This window comes from Cebidichthys violaceus, unplaced genomic scaffold (assembly GCF_023349555.1).
Source record: "Cebidichthys violaceus isolate CVI_PGR_0920_01 unplaced genomic scaffold, fCebVio1.0.p SCAF_20, whole genome shotgun sequence".
Taxonomy (NCBI): Eukaryota; Metazoa; Chordata; class Actinopteri; order Perciformes; family Stichaeidae; genus Cebidichthys; species Cebidichthys violaceus.
In genome coordinates this window covers 4,821,137-4,838,833 of record NW_027176373.1, presented here as the reverse complement: position 1 = coordinate 4,838,833, position 17,697 = coordinate 4,821,137, and the positions used below count along the sequence as shown (strand labels likewise).

Below are 17,697 nucleotides of genomic sequence, written 5' to 3'. Positions count from 1 at the left end.
TAATATATGGTTATTTATTTTCAGCATTAAAGGATTATGATACTCTCAACTTCAGAAACTTAAACATCATTGTTAAATGTTAGTTGTGGCACAAACTTATTACGGGGAACCACAATAATGCTAATATTCATGTTAAACCTAAAATATAAATCATCAATGTAATTTGGTAGTCTAACAGTGATGTGTATTGATCTTCAATTACAGACTCAAATCTTGTGTGAACAGCAATAACAAAGGCTCAACCCTGTTTCGAGTATCGGCACAGGTTGAATGTTTTCTGTATAAAACACATTTACTTCGCTCGGACCTCCAGTATGCTTTGTACTGAGAGGAATGTCAAACATATGTAGTGGATCTGTGTAATTTGCACATCTCTGTGATTTTGCTTTCAAAAATCGACTTTTAACAATTTCTTTAAATGATTTATGTCAAATCCAGACGAGCCCTGTGGGATATTTTGTACATCTTCATCACAGAAAGCATTTTGTTCACAGAAACATGTGCTGCCAAAGTCCATAGTATTTATTTTTTTGGAATTAAAAGGGAAATTCTCTCCTCCGAGTGATTCAAACCTGGCTCTCAGTGCTCTGCTGCACTGTAATTCATTCAGACCAGTATTCTGCCTCACTCAACACATCATCTGCAAATGGATTTTGAAGATTTACATATTTACATAACCGAATTTCTGAGCCTCAAGTTCAGCAAATCTGCTCAATTCTGCCCTGAGTATGTTAATTTCTTGCTCGTTTCCCGCTCTTGGGAACATAGTGATGGTGAACATGTTTGCTGTTGACTCAGAAGTCAAACATTAAAGATTCTTTTGCGGTTGCATTTGGCTCCCCAACAAATGTAGATTTCTGTGGAGGGATTTCGCTTCATACGTATATCTGTGATATCCCCCTCTGTATTCTTGTATTTTAGTCTAAAAGTGTGTTTGAAGGGTGAAATCTGTGTCTGTCTCGGATGCTGTGTGCAGCAGTGTGCTCTGTTTGACAAGTGAGACTTGGATTCCCCCCTTGCTGGGCTGCAGCTCAGCAGGACGAATGATTTAACAACTCAGAGTCAAATTTGGGCTGGATCTAAATCCACAGCAGGCCAGATCTGTCCCTCAGGCCTCTGACAGGTGCAGTACAGCAGAGGGCCAACAAAGAGTCGCAGCGTTATTATGATGAATAGGGCTTTTAATGTGATGAATTTTTTAAAGACCCTAGTGAAAGTCTCTCCAGGAGAATTAAAATGTTCACAGGTTTTTCTGGGTCAGATGTCATTTTAACTTGCAACCTTTGACAACTCTTTGTTCTCCTCTTCTGTTTTTTTGTTTCTCAGTGGGAGGAACTAAGCGGTTTAGATGAGGAGAACAACAGCGTGAGGATCTACCAGATCTGTCAGACCGACAGCTCATCCAGCCATTGGCTGCGCAGCGGCTTCATCCAGCGACGAGGAGCGTCTCAGGCTTACGTGGAGCTGCGATTCACCATGATGGAGTGTTCCTCCAGGAGCACCCACCACCGCAGCTGTAAGGAGACCTTCAACCTGTACTATTACCAGGCCGACTCCAACGAGGCCACGTCCTCTTACCCGCCCTGGATGGAGAACCCGTACACCAAGGTACGTCCACGCCCGCCCTCCGATGGTTTATGTCAATCAGTCGTTCTTATCAAAGGACAGCTTTTCTCTCTGTGGTTGTTAAAATTATATATTTTTATTAACTTTTAACACATTAAACATCTGCATTATAGAGTTACTCCACATCTTTTACTTATGAAGATCAGTTTAATTGCCACGGTTAGTATCGATGAGCCCGTGAGAACAACTTTATAATGTTTTATTTTGCTCTGGAGGAACTTCTTCACGTCTGAGAACATAATTAACTATAAGGCTCCAACTAACTATTGATTTTAATGATTACTGCTGTTTATTTTCTCTATGAATCCATTAAGGGTTTAGAAAAAAATGCAATTAATATTTCTTAGAGCCTACAGCGATGCCTTTAATTAACTTGTTTTATCTGACCAACACTGCAAAAACCCCCAAAATATTGAATTGACTCTTATATGACTCTTTATGTGATACTTTTATTTGTCAAGCAAAAACAACAAATTTGAGAAGCATGTGCATTTTTGGCATTTTTGCTTGAAAATTGATTAATCAAGATCAAAAAGGTGGAAATAGTTTTAGATAGATCGATACATTTTTTATCAGTTGACTTATTGATTAATCAACTAATCGCTCTAATTCATTATTTATAATTATTCATTATCATAGCCTGGATGACATCATCAGTGTTTCTTTGATTGAGCTTAAAATGTAACATTTTTTACCGAAATCCTATGGCCGTGGTTACACTTGTCTTTTCAATCAGGCTTTTGCGATTTGTGATTGGAGCTCAGCTGTGTCCGCATATTTGAGTCCACCCTTGACACTTCAATGCGACCTGGCTGATCAGGTCAGAGTTACAAGGGGTAGTGGTGGAAATGTTCCCCTATGAAATGGCCTTTCAGACCTATTAAAGGACTTAACTGGTTCTGTTACATTTTCAATCCATGTATGTAGTACGGTAAGTATTCTGAGTTTTTTAAATTGGCCTCTAATGTGCATTTTGCTCCTATTCATTCCTTAAAAGTCGTCAGCCTGTAGAGACAAAAAGCGTTGATTTAGTAATGCATTTATATTACTCGGCATTTAATCGCTTACATTTTTTTGTCCAAGTGATTTAATCTTCACATGGGAGCAAGTGCTGTTTTCACAACCTGCGTGTTCACTTATTGTTCATCTTCTGGCTTTCATTTTCCAAACACATAGCTTACGAGCAAAGTGCTTCTTGGCATCTCATTATCAAACATCAGATGTTGTGATGTCCTTGAACACACCGCCAAATAGAGGTTTTCATAATAGTAACTCCTTGACTTTATTACCGCTTAATTATGTAACTTTGACAGAAAAATAAAAGTGATGAAGTGTTCACTGTAATTTATTACATTTCTCCGAAGCGAGTTTTTTAAGTCCCTGCAAGTTGAGGTTCAAAGCGTACTGTAACAAATGTGAAACAATCGCTGCCAGGAAGGTAGGAGATCCATCTAAAATCACAGTGGTATGCTTTGTTCAATAATGTGAAGCATATGTCATGTCTAGCTAATGGGCTAAAATGGCTAAAACATGCAAAACCGCCAGCCTGGTCCTTTTTTAGAACTGAGTGTGTTGGAACCAGGCCATTACATAAGATCTTTTCTCTTTCTTCCTGTCCTAGGTGGACACAGTGGCTGCAGACTTTCTCCTGAGGAAGGGCGGGGAGCGGAAATTCAATGTGAAGACCTTAAGATTCGGCCCGCTGTCAAAGAGAGGCTTCTACTTGGCTTTTCAGGCTCAGGGCGCCAGCATGGCCCTGCTGTCCGTCAGGGTGTTCTTCAAAAAGTGCCCCCCCCTGGTCAGTGCTCTTTCCTCTTTCCCCGAGACGGTGCCTCGCACTCTGGTGCAAGAGTCGCAGGGTGTGTGTGTGGAGCACGCCGCTCAGCAGGGGCCTCGACCTCGGCCACCAAAGCTCTTCTGCGGAGAGGACGGCCAGTGGGTGGGCCAGCCGACGACCTCCTGCGCCTGCCTACCAGGATATGAGTCCTCTGAAGGACACACTATATGCACAGGTGAGAAGGAGGCACGGTTAGGCCACATATACAAGGGTGTTTATGGACTACACCTGCCCAGGCAAGCAGAGCAGGCAGACTAAACAAGAAAACAATGGTAATATGAGAGGGGGGGGGGGGGGGGTTCACTGAGTATTGAAACGCTGGAGCAGAGAAATGGGAGCCGGAGGAAGTTAATGAGGCAGGGGAGCGGCTGTAACACGAAGTGGACAGAGACAGGTCAGGTGGAGAAGCACTTATCTCAGACGGGAAGAGCAGGGTCAAAGGCTTGCTGCTGCGACAACTCATAGTTCAGCTAAGTTAGAGGGAGCGCACGGGGGAGTGGAGAGGTGAGCGGAGAGAGTGCGCAGGAAAGGGGGTGGGGGAGGGGGGGCGCTCGGGGTAAAGATCATATCGCTTTGAGAACATCAAAGCAAAGCAGGCCAAAAAAAGAAGGAAGAAGCAGGATGATTCTCTCAGGAGCTGTGCAGCAGCTCTGTCTAATGAGTCCAATTAACAAGCCTCGTGCATGAACACACACACACACACACACACACACACACACACACACACACACACACACACACACACACTCACTGCATCGCACCAACACAGATAAATGTTGAGCACTGAAACCACTGAGACACAAGAAAGAAATGCTACATTTTCTCAAGAAAATGCCTCGTTGAAGGTTGGATTCGGTTTGATCTCTGTGGGAGGTATAATGATTTTTCATAACAAAAAAATAATAATTTCCAACATTTTGCTTCTGGTGAAGTGGCGCTGGCATTTCCAGCATTCTGTCGCTGAAGAGAGCCGTGAGGAAAAAACACTCACCAGACCATAAAAGGGAAATTGCCTTTATAGCAAGATTGAACTGTTAATTTGCTTCATAGGCCGGTCACTGAAAATACAATTGATGTCTGCGTTTAACATTAAATTACTTTAGCTGTAATCTACCAAAGACAACACACATATTTTCTGGGTCAAACACAACCCTTTAACGTAAAACTTATGAATAATGTCAAGTCAAGTGTTATAGAGGAGCTAGATTAGAATATTTAAACACGTCTTTGAAGTAAAGCTCTAGCAGGCTATAAATACTGATACAGGGGAGGAGTTGTGCTAGTATGCCGTAGCTTTACCAATGTTATATAACACAAAAGGGTAGGAGACGACGCTCTGAATATTCCCAAATAGATTTAAAGTTATGACAAACTATTAGCACCCAGGTTATTTTGATAATCCTGTCTTGTCACAGTCGCTTGCATTTGACTTATAAAGTCTGTATTTACAACCTTTAGCAGGTGAGGCATGCATCAGCACTCGGCACACAGCAATACAGTTTTCACATGTGGGAAACTCTCGCAGGCAAAATGTCAGTAGGAAAGGATCTGTGTGAGTGTGTTGACCCTTTAACAATGCTCCACTCGCTGTGAAAGATTTTTATTGCTTTATTCCTCTCATGCAGCATTTCAACCGCCACACCGAACAGTTATTGTAGACATGCTGGTTTTGGTGATTGACTGTGGCGTTACAAGGTGACCGATCGTTACACATTCACGTGGAGGAGAAGTGTTCATGTGAAGCCGAGAGGAGACGTTGTGAGGGACTAGGACTGCAACCAATACTCTATAAAATGCATTTACAGTGTTATAAAACAGAGAAAAGCAGCAAATCCTCACATTTGAGAAGCTTAAACCAGCCAGTATTTAATCGAGTTGTCTGTCAAGTAATTGATTGATCAACTAATCCTTTCAGCACTGGTTCAGACTCATTTCACTGTTTCTTTACACCTTGAATGCCACACGGCCGTTTTGGGTTTTCGTGAGGAGAGTACAGAGAGGGGACGATAGTTGATCAATAAGTGGAGCCACATGTTTGGTGTCGTTATTCTGATATGGTCAGGTAAAGTCAATAATAAGCGGCATGTCAATGTCAGACCGGTTTATGCACTAAATTGAAATCACAATCAGCTTCATTACTGCGTTTGTCCTCAGTTTATAGCCCTCATCACACGGTTCTGTCTGTCAATCTGCAACCATCTGGCACCCGAGTACGCTGAAAAACAAACAGCGACGTGTTTGCAAATTCGGTTTGACCCAGGTCGGTCTGGGACACAGTGGGGGGGGGGTTGGTGCAGTGTTGTGCAGGATCATGTCCTGAATCAAAAGTCCTGATAATTTGCCCTCATTTGTCCTCCCCAGCTTGTCCTGTTGGTCAGTTCAAGTCGGCCTCAGAGGAACAGTGCACAGGCTGTCCGGGATTCAGCCACGCCGTCGTCGGAGGAGCGTCGGTGTGTGCGTGCCGCTCCGGATACTTACGTGCAGAGTCTGACTCACCCGACACCCCGTGCACTAGTGAGTATACAGGAAACCGTGCTTGTGTCCCAATTTGGAGGTGCTGACACACTCGTTTGTTTTCACTTCTCTACTTTGCCCTGCGCTTCTGCACTTTATTTTTTTTTCTCTTCCACCCTGGTGTTATGTGGCCAAACTTCTCTAATCTGCTTTATGTCTTTTGTCCCGCTGCTGGGCATTGAGATGCATGTCTTTTGTGACAGGTGGTTGGGGGCAGGGCGTCCACTCTAAAGTGGAGGAGGCATTGATGGTCTTAAGTGACACCTCCATGCAGATTCAGGAATTTTAATTCAGCTGCGTCTTGGGTGTGTGAATGGGAGGGACTTTGCAATTAGGTGCACTCTTTTGGAAATGGCCATAAAGAGGATGTGAAACAAAGTGAAACACGGTGGGGATGTTGGCAGAACTTGTTCTCGGCAGGTGTGATATCAATGCCAACTAGAATTTACATCCAATTTTATTATTATTACGGAAAACTTTAATTACAAAGGCTTTATCTTAATTATTAATCACTTAATTAAGCCATTCCTATTATTTATTCTGTTATTGTACTGGATTGCCCGTGCAATTCTGCATATCACTTCTGCATATCACTTCTATTTTCAATTTGTATGCAAAATTGCAAACCAGACGTGCCAACTGTAAATCACAACAGACCTTTTCCCCTGAAAATAAGTGTTTCATATTACTGTGACAACCCTGGTGATTTTAATAATGCGGATTCTGATTGTTTTGTCATAAAATGTATCACTTTTAAAAATCCTCATTCTCAAATAGTTGAATACTGAATTCATTCGCACCCAGATCGTCTATGATGCCGCCCCACTTGGGTTTCCAGTGTGAACACTATTAGCACTTAAGTTAGCTGCAGGCTCGGTGACAAAGCTCTGCCTCCTTGGCAGGAACAGAAACTCATTCACACTGGCTGAGTGGTATTACTGTTTAGTTATGCTTGGCTTGAGGCAATAGCTATCTTCTTACAATTTTCAGACGGTGATCATTATCATCCACTTTTAGACAAACGTAATTGCACCAGTTAAATTCTGCAACACATATGCTCCTGCTGTGACGCAAAGGCACTGCAGGAGCATTGTTCTGCTTCGTGACTACATGTGCAGACGGAATAAAAAGTCTTCAACGCATACGGAAAAACACAAACGAATGGTCTGTGCAGGTCATGGAAAGGTAAAGCAGCAGTAAAATCACACAGAAGAGATTAAGATTTGATTTGAAAGAGACATTTTATACATTGTGATTGCGTCAGGCTTAAGAGACGCGTCTGTATTAAAATGCGATGCCATGTACATTGAATAATGTAACAAATATTTGGTGGATGAAAAAAAGTACATTTAAAGAAATAGATTGACATTCTGGGAGATTTGCATATTTGATTACTTCAGATCAGTACTACTCTCCAATGTCTGTGTGGTAAATATGAAGCTACAGCCAGCAGACAGTTAGCTTAGCTTAGAATAAAGAAGGGAAACATCCAAAACAACAAAACAAATCCACCTACCTGCACATCCAAAGCTCACTGAACATGTTGCATTATCTCGTTTGTTTCATCAGTACAGAAAGTATAAAGACGTCAATTTGTGTAATGTTTCTGTCAGGATCTTAAAAGACAAATCATCTGCTTATTTCCAGTAATTACAAAATTAAGAATGCCAATGCTTTTTTTTCTTCTTTTCACTGTAGGACCTCCCTCGGCTCCACGCAGCATCGTCACCCAGATCAACGACACCACGCTCAGTCTGGCGTGGAACGAACCTCTGGACAGCGGCGGCAGAACGGACCTGAGCTACGCCATCGGGTGCTCTGTGTGCAGGTCGCCCAAGGGGCCGTGCCTCTCCTGCGGGGACAGCGTCAGCTACCGGCCCGCGCAGAGCGGCCTGCTGGGACGCAGGGTGGAGGTGTGGGGCATGCTGCCTCAAACCACATACACTTTCACAATACAGACCCTCAACGGGGTGTCTCAGGTTAGCGGCAAGGACCCCGCCAGTGAAAATGTCAACATCACCACGAGCCACGACGGTAAGGGAGGACGAGGGGGAAGATGTGCAAGCGTATAAATAGTCCTGATTTCATGTGGTGTTTATAATTCTTCTGCCATCTGTGCAGTGCCCTCGCTGGTGTCTGTGATTCGGAAGAGTGACTCCACAGAGAGCAGTCTGACTCTGCACTGGTCAGTCCCAGCTCAGCCACACTACACCATCCTGCAATATCAGCTACGCTACTGTGAGAAGGTGAGAGCCCCCTGAAGACATCTCTAAACTGTCTGGCTTAAAGGTCACACACTATTCAGGTTTCTTGATTTTATTTTCAGTTCCACTGCGGCTCAGGATTAGAAAGACTCACAATGTTTTGCAAGGGAATGTAACCAGGGGAGTACAGTGGCTAATGTGGATATCCTCACACAGTACAAAGAGAACTGAAAACCAGATTGTCTATATTGTTTAACCGAACAATACCTCACATATTTGACAGTGTGAAATTATGCATCGCAGTACAACAGCTTAAGATATGACCATCTGATTTCTGAGAGTTAAGCTATGTCCACACTTAAAGCAACAAAACGCCAAGCATGGCCGGCTACATTGTTGGCGAGGCCCCGTTGAACTTTTACTCAAGCTCTCGTTGACGTAGTTATGTCGTTTAACAGCACTGGCAACTGGCTATCGGCATTTATTTTAGATGGAACAAAGCAAGGTGAGAGAAAAACATATGATTAGTTGACGCTTCTCTGCATCATTGGAGAGCGGCTTCAACGGCTTCCATTTAAAATGACTTGTAGCCTGTTGCTGTGTCGCTCATCTTGTGAACACGGCACTATACTTTGTCTCAGTGTTGCAGGACAACTGCTGAGTAGACGGTACACATGGGTGTGTGGTTGACTTTTCTATGGTGAGGTTTCCCTGACAACAACACACAAGACAAACCTGACTCAGAGACACCATCATACCAACTGAGACATAAGACGCTTTTGTGTGATATGAATCTCTAAACATATGTTCCCTTCCAACATAATAACATAATTAGTTAACAAGCTCCTGATTAAGACTGTCTCATTGTGTTTGAATGTATTGTAATTGGATTGAGTCATTTTGACTGAACTTGATATCAACATTCGACGATGGTGGCTTTTTAGCATCTTTTTCTGTCGTTCCCTCTCATATTCCTGTTTTACGCTCACTTCCAGTTCAGCTAACTCTGTTTTCATGCGGTAGGAGCGACGTAACGAGGATCAGTGCCACTACACGGAGAGTAACAGAAACCAGGCCGTGCTGACGGACCTCCGCAGGGCCACTCAGTACGAGGTGCAGGTCCGAGCGCGCACCGTGGCCGGTTATGGCAGCTTCAGTCCTGCAGCCATGTTCCACACTCTGCCTGATGGTAAGTTTGCTCTTGAAGAGGGAGTTTCACACACATTATTCTTTCACACCTTTTTTTTTCTTCCATTTCCACGGGGAAGGTTTTTCAGATTCTTTTCAGTCCCTGTTTGTTGAATGAATGTACTGTCTCTGTCCTTCTATTCAGTTGGTGTCCTTGTATTGAGCCTCTTTAATATTCTAAATTCCTGTCATGTTCTTTCTTTCCTTCTCATACTTGTTTTTCGCTATTAGCAAAACAAAAAAAGCTCCTGCAATGATCTCTGTCATTACATCACTCTAACTCTCTGTCTTTCTCTCCCCTCTCTCAGGTCTTGACTCTGCCGCCCAGTTCTTAGTACCTGGCATCCTTATCGCTGTGGGGATGTTGCTACTTGTCACTTTCGTCTTAGTGGCCGCCTACTGCATACGGTGAGAACTAGGGAAAGGGTGTAGAAGCAGAGAAAAAGATAGATTTTGAAGGGAAAGAAGTTGACGGAATAACAGGAAACGGGACATAGGGGAAAATTGAAAAACCAATAACAACCGTGACCCCAATTTTACAGTTTTGCACCACTTTGTTCTTTTGTTTATAGAAATCATATCTTATCAACAGTGGATTTGCACTCTGTTCCCCACACCATTTCTTTCTGTGTTTGAGGCAGTTCAGACACAAAGCAATGTTCATGATGTCTTTTGCTTACACGGACAAAAGTTATCGTGCCCATTAGAACATTTTTCATAGTCTTCATTGTTTGAGTAAATAGTGTTATAGGGTGTGTGTGTGTGTGTGTGTGTGTGTGTGTGTGTGTGTGTGTGTGTGTGTGTGTGTGTGTGTGTGTGTGTGTGTGTGTGAGAGAGAGAGAGAGATGACGGACGGTAGAGGTAGAGGGCAGGGAGAGACAGGATGCAGGCGTCCCAACCCTGTTTCCACAGGGCAGGAGAACAATGGCTATGACCTTGTGACACACACGCACACACATACACGTACACACTTACACACACAAACCAGTGGCTGAGGCCCAGATCTGCCACTAACCGAGGGTGGTGCACATTATTGCTATTTTAGGCTTATGAGGTGGGAGCAGGAGAGAAATGGAGGAAGGCAGGGATCCAGTAGCTACAGGGTTGTTACAGTCTTGCAGGGATGAGTTAGCGCCAGCACAGTTATAATGCAGCTGCTTGTATCAAAGAGCAGAACCTTAACGCTTTGTTCACCGTTACCACAGGACCGATTGAGGATTGTTTTCTCAACAAGACTTTGTGTAAAAAAAAAAAATAACAAAATGACGGATCTTGTAAAAGACAGTGTTTTGGTCTTTAGCGGATCCTACCTCTGACTTCTCAGTGAATGGGGCTAAGATAGCAGGATCAAAAAAATTTGCTATCATCCTAGATTTTTTTTAACATCAAATAAAAATATTCATACAGTGTGTAAATATATTTTATGGCAAATTTTTCCTTTTTTAGACGTTGTATTTTAGTCACAGATACACAGCACATTGTAAGACCCGTGATTTGCATAACATTGGGCTGATAAAGCACTAAGAAAAAGTCAAATTCTCATTCTTCAGATAACTGCGCTGCCAATCCTAATCTTTTTTGTATTAATCACGATCTGTCTCTACCTGCAGCAGACACAGCCGGGTAAAGGATCCAGAGCTGAGCGACAAAAACAGCCAGTACCTTGTTGGCCAAGGTAACAGATGAAGGACATGCACACTAAACCTTAGCTGTGATTTACAACGCGCCCACGTCAAGACATTTGCTCATAGTGCTCTAACATTTGTTCTTTTCCTTTCCCACGACTCTGTTTGTTTTAATTTTGCAGGGGTCAAGGTTTATATCGACCCCTTCACCTATGAGGACCCTAATGAGGCCGTGCGAGAATTTGCCAAGGAAATTGATGTTTCCTTTGTCAAGATCGAGGAGGTTATCGGTGCTGGTAAGCCCCAGCTTTAGGCTTTTCCCATTATTCACAAATGTACTTTCTCTATGTGAACTTACAGTTGTTTTTGTTAAGCCTAACAGATTGTCAACGTTCAACAAAACTTTATTAGGAATATATTTAATTTGCTAAGCTAAATTGATTCTGTGACATTTAAAACAATTGTCATCAGACAAAATTCAATATTGGCGTGTAAACAAAGCAATAAACTGATAAATATGTTTCCAGCCCATTCAATCTAAAGTGCACCGCTAGCCTCAGGCGAGCTGTAGGTTTGCAGACGACAACTGTCCTCCTAATGTGGTTAACGCCAGTTAAAGAAGACGTGTGTCTGTGTGCTGCAGGAGAGTTTGGGGAGGTGTGCCGCGGGCGACTGAAGGTCCCAGGGAAAAAAGAAAACTACGTGGCCATTAAGACACTAAAGGGAGGCTTCACTGACAAGCAGAGGCGGGACTTCCTTTCTGAAGCGTCCATCATGGGTCAGTTCCAGCACCCCAACATCATCCACCTGGAGGGGATCATCACAGCCAGCTGTCCGGTTATGATCCTCACCGAGTTTATGGAGAACGGAGCTCTGGACTCGTTTCTACGGGTGAGTGCGACAGAGAAAACACTGAAACGCACCGCCGCTTCAGTCGTTCTCCGACTGAACTGTTTCTCTCCTCCGTAGCTGAACGACAGCCAGTTCACTCCCATCCAGCTGGTGGGGATGCTGCGTGGCATCGCCTCTGGCATGAAGTACCTGGCGGAGATGAGCTACGTCCACCGAGACCTGGCTGCCCGCAACATCCTGATCAACAGCAACCTCGTGTGCAAGGTGTCCGACTTCGGATTGTCGCGCTTCCTGCAGGAGAACTCATCTGACCCGACTTACACCAGCTCCCTGGTACGATGACACTCGTCTTCAGATGATGCTTAACAAACTCTTTCATTAAATCTGTCTACAGTATATCTATAGATATCTCTCTCTCTCTCTCTCTCTCTCTCTCTCTCTCTCTCTCTCTCTCTCTCTCTCTCTCTCTCTCTCTCTCTCTCTCTCTCTATATATATATATATATATATATATATATATATATATATATATATATATATATATATATATATATATATATATATATATATATATAAAGATAGATATCTATGTATTCTTTCCATGTCAGAGCCCTGTCTGATCATGTTTATTTGAAGTTTTGCAGTGCTGACTGTTTTCTTTTCTGTGCAGGGAGGTAAGATCCCAATACGCTGGACAGCACCAGAGGCGATAGCCTTCAGAAAGTTTACTTCAGCCTCAGATGTGTGGAGCTATGGCATTGTCATGTGGGAGGTCATGTCTTTTGGAGAGAGACCGTATTGGGACATGAGCAACCAGGATGTAAGTTTAAGGCCATTCTTGACAATTATTTGGATGGTTTTGTTTGGCGCAGCACAGAGTTGAGCTTCTGCAAAACAAAATGTAACATTTGCATTCTGAAAAAAAGCTATGTATGAACTTTTCAGATAAACAATATAGTGTTTGGATAGTAGCTTAACCATGAGATTGCCGAGCAACACTGGTATAAAGGGCAAATTTAAGTGGAGGAAACGTTTTCCTCTTCTGTATTGTTTGTTTTTTCTAACCCACCAAGCAGCTCAACGTTGAATTGAAAAGTGAATGCCTTGGGTTGAATAGTGATAATTTTTCTTCCTATCAGGTTATCAATGCCATAGAGCAGGACTACCGGCTGCCACCGCCCCCTGACTGCCCCACCCATCTGCACCAGCTGATGCTGGACTGCTGGCAGAAGGACCGCTCGGCGCGCCCTCGCTTCTCCGACCTCGTCAGTGCCCTCGATAAGCTCATCCGCAACCCAGCGTCGCTGAAAATAGTGGCTCAAGAAGGAGCGGGGTGAGTGCAGCGGTTTCTTGGTGATTGACAGACAAACCCGCCTGATAGGGTCACAGTGGCAGCGAATACACAAAGAACAGAGAAAAGGAAGCATGCCAGTCATTTCATGATGTCCCTTTCTTTAGTGTCCATTTAGAATTTATTTTCCATTTAGAGTTGTAATAGTCACACACTACCCTCCTACTGCCCAATCTTATGTACCACTTTAATGTCCTGCTGTGACCTGTCAGACACTTGCTGTGCTGATTTCCCTTCCTTCACATTCTGCCTGTCAGCTGGTCGCATACAGGAGAGGACACTCCACCCCTGACAAATCCCATTGTTTGGCCCTGTCAGTCACTCAGCCTCAGATTATACCTTTGCCTGTCGACTGGAATGTTGCTGCTGGATGATTGTAAGCTCCTCACTGTTTGGTGACAGTGTGAGTAAGTTCTTCCATTGTTTCTCTACTCTGTGCCGTAGGCCGTCTTACCCCCTGCTGGACCAGCGTGCACCTTTAGCCCTCTCGTCGTGTGCTTCGGTGGGGGAATGGCTTCGGGCCATCAAGATGGAGCGCTACGAAGACAGCTTCTTGCAGGCCGGCTTTAACTCAGTGGACCAGCTGGCCCAGATCACCACACAGTCAGTTCCAGTTCTCTTATCTAAACTGATACTTATCTCCAAAACTAAATGTTCACTTTTCTTCCATGGCAGACAGGCTATCATTACAATCTCCTGAGGTGCATTTTTATATTTGAAATTTAGACAATGGAAGCCCAGAGAGCAAAAATTTGATGACTGACATTTTTGTCCATCCAATTATATCTTATATTATTTATTTATTTATTTTCTTCCTGTCTAATTAGTAATTTTTCTCGTCTGTGTTCAGGGATCTGCTGCACATGGGAGTGACTTTGGCTGGGCACCAGAGGAAAATCCTTTCCAGCATCCAGACGATGACCTTTCGGAACAAGAGCACTGCGACTGTCACCTTCTAAGCTCACCTCGTTTAGTAACCTGGACCAGTGCAGCCGTGCACTCTGAGCACTCTGGATGCTCATCCTGTGACCCACTTTGAACACGGACTTCAAGGGAAATCAGCAGAATTTACCTATGACCAAAAAATAATTCAAAAAAATGAAGATGACTTTCCCATCAGAAAGAGAGAGCTGTCCAGAGACGGGCATGTCTCTGACAAGCACAGTGACCATGGGACAAAGTTGCTGTTGTGCAGACTTGACTCTGCCTCATTTTTTGTACTGTTTGCGGTCAGTGTTTTTGTATCTACCTGAAATAAGGACCCAATTAATGTGCTAAACCAAGACTGATCAGAATTTACAAAGTTTCTGTTGTATCATGTCATTTTGGAAACTGGCAGGGGACTGGTTTGTTGTCCCAGTAAAAAGTCACGTCACCAAAGTAGACAAAAAGAAATGCCAGTGACAATCCAAGGATTTCAGTTTTCATATTGTTGTAATTATGAATGAGAACTGCTTTCACCTGGGTGTCTTGCATTTAATCCATCTGGATTACATAACTACACAGACATTTTTTTCACATTGAGACTGAACATTTTAACAGTTGGATTTTTACTTCTTTGTTTCTGTTTGATTTCAACATTACCTCCTCTTTACTCAGGTGTGATGTGTAATGCAAACTTTGGAGAGCGCTGTACTCGTTCGTCCTAATCAGACTTCTTTCATCTTCTTCAGTCTCTCTTTCTTCATCGGCTCCGCAGCATGTGAGAAGAGAGACACTGAGACATATCAGCACTTTTGTCATTTCAGAGTGAATTGTAATCTTCTGCAGCTCCATGTGTTTCTCTTGGAGTGGTTGGTTATTTTCTACTGCCTGTGTTTTCTGCTGGCAGCTCAGTTTCATTATAGTCTGAATACTGACTGAACAAGGACCAAGTGGACTCAGAGACCAGAGAACACTGTAGAATTGGGTTTCATTGTAGAAATTTACCAAGGAAATTGCTATCTGGCCTCAAACTTGTTTTTCTTGAATATAATTGATGCATTTTTAATTCTCTTATTCTGTATTCTCCATCTTCCAGTGCCATTCAGTCGTCTTTGTGGACTTAAATGCCAGTTTTATAAAGCAGAAATCTCTCATGAGTGATTCTTGTTTCATTAAAATGTACCTCAAAGGGTTACTTTGACATTTTGAAGTATTATGTTCCTTCATGCTGGTTGTGTAGTCGGCAAATTGTTTCTGCCGTTGCCTCAAAGCTATACAAAATGAGTCACTTGAATTTCTTAACATTTTGCATTGAAGACAATCTACAGCTACCTGCTAAGCTAACATGCTAGCTTGTAGCCAGTAGTACGTATTGGTTTCTGATTGGAGTGCTAACAACACACAGCAGCCCCCCTCACATTATTACAGGTGCTTGAAGAAGAATAACCGACTGGAGTTCAAAATGTCAAAGTACTGCTCAAAGATCTCTCGAAGGATAATACCAATCATTTTGACAAGTCGTACATCATTTTCCTGCAGTGAATCAGGAAAATGAAGTTTAAACAGCTGCTAAAACATACTGAAATATGTTGAATACAACATGGGATGATTGCTTTTTCTAAATGGTTTTTACCTTAGTGCCATTGAGCACTTATATGATTTTTCAATTGGCAATTTGGGTTTTCCTCTTCCTTGGACTTTAACATGGCATTTCTATCATATGCGACAATTATCCTGGGTTTCAAGAGGCTTAAAGTGCAATTTACACACATTCAAAATCCATTCAAATGTGATGATTAACATAGATTGAAGTCGGATTGACTCACACCAAACCTTGGGTGGTAGTAATGGCCACACTCTGAGGTACACTTTAAAAAGTGTGGTTGGTGATACCATAAAATCATCCCCCCCTCTTAATTAACATACATTTATGTCACAGGCCCATAATCAAAATCACTGGTATTGTCACGCAAGAGTCTGAGAGATTCCTTTAAGGAGTGTGAGCAATGTGGTCTTCATATTGAAGATCTCAATAAAATCCACTTTTAAATGATGAATAGATAAAGTATGTTTTGATTACTGTCCTGTGTGTAGGCTAATCTGTATTCAGTATTCATAATAAAGACACACACCAGTGTTTACTATCAAGGACTCATTTTTCTGCTTATCAACATGTCTGTAGATAATCATCAAAGTCGTTATCACCTCAACTGGAGCGTGACTGCTGCGCCAAATATATGTGCACGTCATTGTTTTGACGTCAAAGGAAGATCCTCTCTGACCCGAAAGTGAAAATCCATATATTTTACCTGATGACAGGCGGAGCTGTCCCAGTAACCCCGGTGACTTTTGTCCCAAATTCAGAGCGAAGCAGCTCCATATTTGCCAAAAACACACTGATGCCTCGGGATTTGCTCGTTCCTTTTATGCTATAATTGCATTTTATCTCGGCTCTCAAAGATGTGAAATAAATAAATAGTTCTTGGTTTTCTTGTTTTTAATCTGTGGTTAGATAATGCCTCATCTGAACTGGCTATGCTCGCAGCAGAAATGTGCAAGTAAAATGTCTAATGTCCTTTGTGGCTCTTGTTGCAAGCGTGCCTCTCATCTATCCCGCCGCTCCGTTTTTAATAATGAGAGAAACAGGAGACTGCGAGAATTGAGTCTCACTCCGCCTACATTTCCCAGCTTTGCCTTTCCTCTTTGCCTTCTGTCTCTCCGGAGAGCCTTTACCCCTCGAGGGCTGGAAGCTTGTCCTCTCCTATGTTTCTCTTCCTGGTCCTCAGCTCTTTTAATCATGAAGAGATGTTCTTTTCTTCTCCTGTGCCTCGGGCTGAGAGCAGCTTAGAGCGCAGCATAAGCTTAAACTAAACTCTCACACAGAATGTATTTTTTCTTCTCTCTCTCTCTGCTCCTATCTCCAAAGCTACCATAACCAGGCAAAGCTGTCAAGGCTTCAAGAAGTGTTTAGGTTCATTGATTAATGTTCTTTGATTATCTCTGTGTTACTGACTCATTCCTCTTGTTCTACTGCTCTCTTGTGGCCCACAAAGTACAGACCTGCGCCAGTGGAGTTTCCATGTAGTGGAGATAAATAACGATGGATAACTTCTATTTCTTTATTTTTTTTTAAACCCCACACAGTGTATTATGGTGTGTATGAATCTCTGTGTCGGAGTGATTCATTGTTTGAAAGAGAGGGACAGGCATTCATCTCTGGTTTCTACTTCTGTCAGTGCTTTGCGTGACCCCTGACCCCACCGTATAGTAGAAATCTAGCCTCGGCTTTGTCTGCGTATCTGAATGGCCATTCATTAGGCCTGCTGTTGAGCGGAGAGCCGACCAGGCCGCCCAGGTTTCAGCATTTAGCGGATTGTGTCATTCCCCTCGCATTCCTGTGTGCATTCAAGTGTGCAGTGTGTGTGCGGGTAGGTGGGTGGATGGTAGTGGTGGGTGGGGGTGAACCAGTGGGACAGGTACGTTTGTGTTTGCAAGCAAGGGGGGCAGGGAGGGTGAGACAGGATAAGAAGTGGTTTCACCGTGTCTGCAGCGGTAAACAGCACAGAACAGTGATTCT

At 43.1% G+C, this 17,697-nt stretch overlaps 1 protein-coding gene across 2 annotated transcripts in view; it reads left to right on the top strand.

Moving 5' to 3' along the window:
* The window catches only part of LOC137876311 (ephrin type-B receptor 4a-like), a 34,685-nt gene extending 18,417 nt beyond the window's left edge, over positions 1 to 16,268 (top strand). Inside the window, exons 3-17 of one of the 2 annotated variants that reach the window (XM_068715775.1) lie at positions 1,327 to 1,608; positions 3,248 to 3,638; positions 5,825 to 5,977; positions 7,676 to 8,011; positions 8,099 to 8,223; positions 9,205 to 9,370; positions 9,678 to 9,777; positions 10,983 to 11,044; positions 11,177 to 11,290; positions 11,638 to 11,885; positions 11,964 to 12,179; positions 12,516 to 12,665; positions 12,985 to 13,178; positions 13,641 to 13,799; positions 14,047 to 16,268. In XM_068715775.1, coding sequence (XP_068571876.1) covers positions 1,327 to 1,608; positions 3,248 to 3,638; positions 5,825 to 5,977; positions 7,676 to 8,011; positions 8,099 to 8,223; positions 9,205 to 9,370; positions 9,678 to 9,777; positions 10,983 to 11,044; positions 11,177 to 11,290; positions 11,638 to 11,885; positions 11,964 to 12,179; positions 12,516 to 12,665; positions 12,985 to 13,178; positions 13,641 to 13,799; positions 14,047 to 14,155 — 2,805 coding nt within the window. In that variant the 3' untranslated portion in view covers positions 14,156 to 16,268. Of the gene's footprint in view, positions 1 to 1,326; positions 1,609 to 3,247; positions 3,639 to 5,824; positions 5,978 to 7,675; positions 8,012 to 8,098; positions 8,224 to 9,204; positions 9,371 to 9,677; positions 9,778 to 10,979; positions 11,045 to 11,176; positions 11,291 to 11,637; positions 11,886 to 11,963; positions 12,180 to 12,515; positions 12,666 to 12,984; positions 13,179 to 13,640; positions 13,800 to 14,046 lie in introns of both variants that reach the window. The other variant, XM_068715774.1, reaches the window with a different exon arrangement.
* The last annotated feature ends 1,429 nt before the right edge of the window (positions 16,269 to 17,697 follow it).